General features: G+C 33.2%; 1 protein-coding gene across 3 annotated transcripts; it reads left to right on the top strand.

Annotated features, from left to right (window-relative positions):
- Positions 1–464: 464 nt before the first annotated feature.
- On the top strand, positions 465–4,705 carry LOC106768836 (cyclin-D-binding Myb-like transcription factor 1). 3 transcript variants are annotated; one of them, XM_014654191.2, is made up of 4 exons: positions 465–712; positions 1,714–1,796; positions 2,354–2,515; positions 2,973–4,705. In XM_014654191.2, exons 3-4 carry the CDS (start codon positions 2,354–2,356, stop codon positions 4,494–4,496), a joined length of 1,686 nt encoding a protein of 561 aa, XP_014509677.1. In that variant the 5' UTR covers positions 465–712; positions 1,714–1,796; the 3' UTR covers positions 4,497–4,705. The 3 variants fall into 3 exon arrangements, with proteins under 3 accessions (XP_014509677.1, XP_014509678.1, XP_014509675.1); XM_014654192.2 differs by lacking the exon at positions 1,714–1,796; XM_014654189.2 differs by lacking the exons at positions 465–712; positions 1,714–1,796 and having other exon boundaries at positions 2,372–4,705.
- Positions 4,706–9,124: the final 4,419 nt, after the last annotated feature.

Genomic DNA, 9,124 nt, shown 5'->3' with positions numbered 1-9,124 from the left:
ATAACCATTCCCGTGCCTACCTTGTACTACTTTTAAATGTTTCCTTTTCACGTCTTCATCTTCCTTGCATAACCAATTAATGTCCACGGCATAGATGTGGAGGAGAGAAAGTAAGAGTTGAGGATGTAAATAAACAAATCTGGAAGTGAGAGTTGTTGTTGTGGAAAAAACGAATCTGGAAAAGTGAGAGTTGGGAGAGAGAAAGGGGGTGGAGTGTGAAAAACGGATCTCGAAAAGTGAGAGTTGTAAGAGAGAGGGGGTGCAGCAGTGTAAGAGNGTAAAAATGAAGTATAATTAAATAAATATAATTAAAGTTAAAAAGNATATTTTTGTAATTAAAAATTTTGAAAAAAAGTTTGGAGAGGTGNAGGACGATTTGGTGGGGCTGGAGGGAATAACACCCTTAATTAAAAAGCCATTGGCTGCCGTTGGATTTGGGCCTACACTGGACTTAAGTGAAACGGTGCAGTTTTGAGAGGCTGAAGCTGCCTTAGGGGTTCCTGGCTTGCGCATTTAATTGGAAGANAAACACCTTCGAGCTAGGGTTTGGCTTGTGCGAGTGCGAGAAAGAGAGAAGACGAAGTCGCGATCCTTGCCGGAGAAGAAGCAGACCGGAGCTGCCCGCTGCGGAGGATCAAACGGCCAGAGGAAATCAAGGAAGCAGAAAGAAGGTTGGCCGTCCGATTATGAAGCATTAAGCGTCGCGAGCAAGGTTCCCAATTTTTTTTTTCTTCTTTCTTCAACCCTATATAAAGGGGTCCTTCTGCCATGTAAATACCGACCTTCAGACTCTTACAGGTTTTTCATTTCTAGTTTTCTAAGATTAGAGTAGGTTAGACGCAGTGGGTGACAGACGCAATGTATTCTTGCTTTCAAAGTTTAATGCAATTCTGAGTTCCTTTTATTGTTCTTACTTCGATTTCTTACGTTTCTGATTGCTTTTTAATTTCTTGCATATGATTTTACTCTTTCAGCAGTTTAGTATTATAGATATTATATGTGATTGTTTATGAGATTGGTTAAAAATGGAAATCTGAATTGGATTCATTGTAGTTTTGGTGGACTGAATGTAGATAATTGCTTTTAATTCTGAAATTTAACTTTAAGACTCCAAAGTGGGCTTATCTTTGCAGGATGTCTTCCTGAAATATGATCAAACATTCTTTGCACTATTCCTATATGAATTTGAGTCTAATTTCTGTTATAACCATTTCTCTTTGTTTTGATTCTTTGATTTTTAGTATTTCTGTTGAATTGATGTTAGAATAGTTTTAGTTCAGATTGTGATCTTCCATTTCATTCCACTGTTTCTGTTATGTGATGATTTACTCTTTGCATTGAGATTTACATTTTTAGAACATGGATATAACTAGGAAATTCAGTTGTTCATTGGTTTCCTAGGTTGGTATCTAGGTTCATTTTTGTTTCTTTACTCATCCAGATTCATTAGTTTAGGTCCTTGTAGCTAGGGTTGTGGTATGTGATGACTGAACCTGTTATGTTTTGAAATGCTATATGCTCAGGAGATAAGAGTATATAGAATGAATGATTGTCCGTGTAGGTAACCCAAAATTTTTGAGGACAAATTTTTGAAGTTAGGAAGAATATAAGATCCGGGAAATTAGGACATGCCTAAGCATAATTTAATTATAGAATAAAGTATAGGAGTTGACATAGTGGCAATGTGATGTTTGTATGTGGTTTGTGGTGCAGATGTTGAATTGAAGATGTAATTTCCATGAGTTGTGCTTCAAGTTTCGATGTGATCCTATTCTCCAAATGTTCCTCTTGTTCATGTAAGGTTGCTTGATACCACTGATATAGGTAGAACTAGGAACAAAACTATTCGAAGAACTACAAAAGGCTTGAGGGATTCCAATGAATGAATAGAATCCGAAAATATATTGATTTGTGGAAGATTACAAGACTGTTTATTCAGAAATCAGATCCCCCACTCTATTTAGAGTATGCTTATTTATAGAAATGTGTTACATTAATTAATTATCAATGCCATAACTAAAAATTCTAACATAGTAATCAAAATTAAATTGATTGTTAATCAAAATTTTTCTGATTTATAAACAGAATTAAATTGATTTTCCGTCACGTATCTTCCTATATCAATCTGAAACCTTCTGCTAATCTCTAGTTTACAATTATTTTGCAAGAAAGTTTTAGTGCTGTAATCTGGATGTAGTTGAACATTTATTTACGTAAAAAATTGAAAAATCAATTTAGTACTGCATTGGATGTGAAATGTCACATTAAATCATTTAATCTGCACAGAGAAGATTGTGGTTCTTCNTGTCATGGTTCCTAAATTATTTTATTTATATGCATTATTGATATGCAGATGATGAAGAAGAAGAAATCAGATGCAAAAAGGCAGCATGACGACTACAATGAGTTTAAGAGCAATGAAGATAAAGATGATAGTCAATCCAAAATGAAGGAGTGGAAGAAGAAAACACTGAGTGAAGAAGGAAAAAGTAAGGAGTATAATGAATTTGAAAGAAATGGAGTACAATGAAGATGATGCCCATAGTAAGAAGAGGAAGAAGAAAAAATGGAGTACAGAAAGCAAAAGTAAGGAGTATGAAGTCTTTGAGAAGAATGAAGGTGAAGTTGAAGCTGATGCCAAAGGTAAGGACAGGAAGAAGAAAAAACTGAGGGAAGAAGACAAATGTAAGGAGTATGATGAGTTTGAAAACAATGAACGTGAAGATGATGCCCAAGGTAGGAAGAGAAAGAAGAAAAAATTGAGTAAAGAAAGCAAAAGTAAGGAGTATAATGTCTTTGAAAGGAATGAAGGTGAAGATGATGTGAAAGATAAGAAGAAGAAGAACAACAAACTGAGTGAAGAAGCAAAAAGTAAGGAATTTAATAGCAATGAAGTTGAAGACAATGCCCAAGGTAAGAAGAAAAAGATGAGTAAAGAAAGCAAAAGTGAGGAGTATAAGGTCTTTGAAAGGAATGGAGGTGAAAGCTATTCCAAAGGTAAGAATAGGAAGAAGAAAAAATTGAGTAAAGAAAGCAAAAGTAAGGAGTGTGAAGTCTTTGAAAAGAATGAAGGTGAGGGTGAAGGTGATGCCAAAGGTAAGGAGAGGAAGAAGAAAAAACTGAGGGAGGAAGGCAAAAGTAAGGAGTGTAATGAATTTGAAAACAATAATGGTGAAGATGATGCCCAAGGCATTAAGGGGGAAAAGAGAAAGTTGAGTAAAGAAAGCAAAAGTGAGGAGTATAATGTCTTTGAAACAAATGAAGGCGAAGATGATGCCAAAGGTAAGAAGAAGAGGAAAAAACATGGTGAAGAAAGCAAAAGTCAGGAGTATAATGTGTTTGAAAATAACGAAGGTGAAGGTGATGTCCAAGGTAAGAAGAGGAAGAAGAAAAAATTGAGTAAAGAAAACAAAAGTNCGGAGTATAATGTATTTCAAACGAATGAAGGTGAAGACAATGTTGAAGGTAGGAAGAGTAAGAAGGAAAAAATGATTGAAGACAGCAAAAGCAAGGACANAAATGTAATGACAAAGAAGAAAGCCAGGGAAGATAATGATGACTCTTCTNATCCTGCACACAGTGTATTATCCAAACCCAAACGGGTAACTTTTTCTGATCAAGTGGATGTTTGTTGTGATGGCTTAGTCCGTGGGAAACGGTTCACACCAGAAGAAGATGAGCAGGTTAAATCAGCTGTTTATAATTTTATAGAGTCTCGTGGTTTGGGAGATGAAGGTGTAGATATGGTTCTCCATTGCCAGGCTCATCGGGAAATTAGATTTTGTTGGAAGGAAATTGCAGCAGCCTTACCCCACAGGCCAGTGTATAGTGTGTATTGTCGTGCCCATATTTTGTTTGAAGGGAACGAGAAAAGGTGGACACCTGAAGAGTATGCATTTTTACGGAAGGTCAAGGAAGAATATGGATATAATTGGAGACAAGTAGCTGACGCATTGGGCAAAAGTCGAGTTCAAGTGAAGGATGCATGGTGTAAATTGAAATTAAATAGAAATAAAGGACGATGGAGCCAAGAGGAGTATCAAAAGTTATTTGATTTAATGAACCAGGACCTACGTGTGAGGGCTTCACAGGGTTATAGAAAATCAAAACATGGTATGTTGCGAGATAATATTGGTTGGGAGGCAATTGCTCAAAAGTTGGGCACTAGATACTCCGCGGACTGCTGCCACAAATGGTATGATAATTTAAGATCTCCCATTGTTGCTGCTGGTGCCTGGAGTGATACTGATGACTATCGCCTGGTTGATGCTTTATATAATTTGGATGCGTGCTGCATGGAGGAGGTGGATTGGGACAATCTGCTTGAGCATAGGACTGGTGAGGCATGTAGAAAACGGTGGAACCAAATTATCCGATATATTGGGGAGCATGGGGGGAAGCCATTTGCTGAGCAGGTTGAGATTCTTGCAAAAAGATATTGCCCCAACTTATTGGAAGCAAGAGAGGCCTTTGATGCAAAACCTTTGGTTTGTTGAGACTATTATTTTTTAGAAATGTGTAGGTTTATGATTATGATGTTCTTGTGGGATCATCCAACACATCAGAAACTGGATTCTATGTGCAGTTAGCTTTTAGTAGTGTTTTCTTATATTGAATTTTACCTTTCAAGTTATTTGAGAATGTTTAATTAAATTATTGTTAGCGAAACTCAATGCTACTTACCGCTGGTTGTTGGATTTTTTTATCTATTATCTATCTTGCTAAGTCTATTGTGAATTTCACTGGTGAGAAACAAAATCTTTTTATACATGATACAGGATGAAGTCTTACTGGCTAATTCTGCACAATGTATATATATATTACTGCATTATTGGCAGAACAAGCAGTGATTTTCTTTTTCAGTGGGTACTTCATGCTCAATTAATCATATTAGAAAAATATATTATGTTGTGATTTTGTTTTGAGCCATTTGAAATGAGCCGCCTTTGCATTGCAATGGAAAATTTTATATGAAATAATCAAATTCTCCAACTCTATTTGATTTCCTCTTCTCGTCACTGCCATCTTTTATGTAGCCTCATTTACTCTGCCCAGAAACTGTTTTTTTTATTCCTGATGGATGCTCAATTTCGGTTACTGCATTCATAATAGAGTTATTTGATTCATTTTATTATAAATTGTGTATATTCTATATTGCAGTCTTATTTATTACATTGTTTCTTATAAATAAATACTTTAGATTACAATTTTTTTTAATGGTTTCTTATAAATACTTACTTTAGGAGTGGAAATTATGGTTTGGAAGAAATAAAAAGGATAAATATTTTGAATTCAAATGAAATTGAGACGATAATGGTTGATAATTGTACGTTGGACGACAATAACTTTCTCTTGACCTTTGATAACTCAGGTGTACTTTATCCTTTAGGCTGTGTTCGCATGAACAGATTATACTGTTCAAGTGAATTTGCGAGTGAAGATTGATTTTAAAATCCTGTTTGCTTATGATGATTTAAGAGAAGAGAAAAGTACTGATTTGAGTGGATTGTGAGTAGATTTTACTGTTTCGACTATCTCTCTAAAATGCAAAGATTTGTGCTGATTTATAGGTAAAAGACCTATATACCCTGTGCCATTCTTCAAAATTGGCGTGAAGGGTATTCGGATACACTGTTAGCGTATCTGGATCCATGTATATGAAGATTTTGGCAAGGGAAGTTATCCGGATACAACTTCCCATATCCAGATCCAGAGTTGTTCACGTTTTGCTAGGGGAGGTTATCCGGATACAAGTTCGTGTATCCGGTTCCAACTTTCGATTTTGGATGGCAGTTAGGGATTGTTTCTGGTTGCAATCACCGGTTGGCCATCTTTCCTTCATTGCTCCGGTAGTTAAATAAGTCCGATTTAAAGAGGTTAAATATGGAATCGTAATCACAATCACAATCGCAGCCCAGATAATTCTTCACATATTGTGATAGGAAAAATATCCTCACTTTTCTACAAAACCAGACGAAGCTAAAGAGTGGCTTCGATTTCACCCTAACCAACCATCTTGCATCTTGCATCGATCGCGATTTCACCATCGGAATCTGGAAGCAATGTCAACCTCGAGCCAGCACCAGTTCCGATACACTCAGACCTCGTCGAAGGTTCTGCACCTTCGCAACCTCCCCTGGGAATGCTCCGAGGAGGAGCTCAAAGAGCTCTGCAAGCCCTTTGGTAAGATCGTCAACACCAAGTGCAAGCACTTCATAGCCTTGGAACACCCATGATGTATCTAGATGGAGCCAAAAGTCTTGTTACTTGAATTAACTCCATGTATTACTATGGTTGTTCAATTCTCTTTTATTTGAGATGGCTTCTCAAAGAAGCTTTCTTCCTATGTTTTGACTGAACCTATGTTATATTGCAAATAAATATTAAGATTTTCATCTAATAAAATTGTCTGGACTATAAACTTATTTTTCTTCGATTCTGTTAATTTGTTAGTTTGTCTTGAATCTTAATTAGTATTTTTTTTAATTATGTAATATAATAACTCCTTTAATTATATGTTTGCTTAAAATTAATGAATTTCATTTTGGTAGACAAATAAATTAATAGTATTTCGTAATAAATTATATTACAAACAAATACTATATTTAAAAATAAAATTATTTTACAACATTATAAATTTATAATATTTTAAAAATTAATTTTACTTATTATTTCAATTATTATTAATTAATTTCCTCTCTTTATTAACATTTATACATTCAAAAATAACATTAAAAAATAACATTTTATATTACTAAAATAATTAGGGGCATTTTGGTAATTTTATATTTCTACCAATTAAACAAATTTTTTAATTCTATCACATCAATCAAATCCTATACTAATTCTCACAAACTTTACCCTCAAATCCACTCTCAATTACCCACAAATCTATTAAAAAAACAATAAAAAAATTACCCTCAAATTCACTCAAATCCACTCAAATCATCTCCCCCAAATTATCTCCCTCAAATCCATTAAAAAGAACACAGTCTTAGAATTAGAAACACATTAGATAAATTGTGCTGAATGTTAGAATCAATGAAAAGGAATTCTAATTTTAAACACTTTTGAGCTTTGTTTGAGTCAGAGAAAGATGGGAGTAGGATGACAAAAATATCATATCCATGGATATTTATTGAAAAAATCTGCATTAGATATACCTGTGCATATTTATTACATATATAAAGACTATTTTATACCTGCCTGTTTATAAATAGGTCAAGTGCGTTCATATTTTCTCATTTCAAGTGTGTTCATATCTGTAAAAAAATAAATTAAAATTTAATTTATATTTTAATAAGTTATATTTAATTAAAATTAAAATTAATTTATATTTTATTAGTTAAGTTTAATTAAATTTAAAATTAAATTTATATTTGATTTATATTATATTTTATATTTTCTTTTATAGTTTTATTTTAAAATTTTAAAAAATATTTATTTTTAAATATTCACAAGTATTCAGATGTACTTGCTAGTTTTAAAATACCTATAGATATATTTTAAATGGGTATTTGATGGATAACGAGTTGATTTTTTTTGTTATGAATGGAGTAGCAGTAGATATTATCTGTACCTAACTTAACCCTTGTCATCCCTAAATGGGAGGTTATGGAGGAAAAATCTTTTGGTCTCTATTTATTTTGATGCTTCAACCTAAATATAATGTGCTTACGACTAATTTTGTAGAAGAGAACCTCATGGACACGAAATCTTGAAGAATTGGTGAGAGATCCAATTTGTATTTGGAAAATGGGGAATTGAATTTGGAAGACGTTGGGAAGACGTTGGAAAATGGGGAATTGATTATTTGATGAATTATAATAAACCTATCACTTTATCATTCTTAAAACTGAGAATTTGTTTATTGGTTGAGTCTTTAGGTAAACACATAGCTTCAACAGATTTGGTGAAACAATGTTTGATATGGTGGTTGTGGTTGGAGAAGATGGATAAGAAGGGAGAAGCCATAGGAGAGGATGGAAGGAAAATGAGAAGGGAAGAGAGATACTAACATGGACACACGTGTTAACGCGGATATACACATGATAATGTCTATTGTCATATCAACAAATCTTTAATACTCTTTGCTCATAAGAACTACATTTATTCATTAATTATGTTTAAGGATAAAAATAATTCAAAGATTGAAACATGAGAAAAAATTAACTGTGCATGAAAATTAAGGAAATTAAAAACATATTTAACTTTTTATTAAATTTATCAAATTTCTCAAATTATAAAAGATTAGGATTTAGTGGTGTTTTATTTTGGTATACTTGTCTTTATAAGGATGACAAAGTGAGTCGTTATCCAGTCAAAACGAGGTGAGTTGAAATTTTTAACCTGTCAGCCTGCTTTTGTTCAACCTCCTAGCTTATTTTTTATTTAAATTAAAATTTAAAATAAAATAATTTAAAAGATTAACTTTTCTATATTTTATTTTTTAAGGATGTAACTTATATTATTAACCCCTACAAATTAAGTTTTAATTATTAGTTATAATAAAATAATTTAGGCTTAATACCTATTTTGGTTCTCTTATTAGTTAATTTTGTTCAAAATGGTTCTCCTATTTTTGAGTTATTCAAAGTGGTCTTTTCGTTTGTACAATTTACTCCTTTTTGCTAACAACATTTAAAACGCTAATGGCCTAATGTCCATCTTAGCCAAAATTAAATGAGTTGTCAGATGGATAATATGCAATATGCAGGTAAGCCATTAATAGTCCACATCACATGGATGAATAACAAAGGATGAATGTTTTCTATTGAAATGCTTCCAGGCTTCACCATCAGAAGGATGACGCAACACTCCTTCACTTTTGTTATCATCATGCCATGTCATATTTTGAACCATTTTAATTGAAGCAAAATTCTTTATAATCTTTGAATTATAGGCAAGTAGAATATGAAATATAATGGAATAAGGTTTTTTTGCCTCTACCCTGCATGGATTTTGTGATACCCAGACTACTCACAAAATTTGCATTGAAGAAAAGATGTATCATTTTTGCCACTAATCTTGCAATAAAAAAAAGGTTTAATACCTATTTTGGTCCCTCCTTTTTTCAAAAGTTCACCTAAGTCCTACCTTTTGCAAAAACTGTTCAAAGTGGTCC

Source organism: Vigna radiata, chromosome 7 (assembly GCF_000741045.1).
Source record: "Vigna radiata var. radiata cultivar VC1973A chromosome 7, Vradiata_ver6, whole genome shotgun sequence".
Lineage (NCBI taxonomy): Eukaryota > Viridiplantae > Streptophyta > Magnoliopsida > Fabales > Fabaceae > Vigna > Vigna radiata.
Note: the sequence above shows the minus strand (reverse complement) of the source record. Positions and strands in the feature narration are given on the sequence as shown.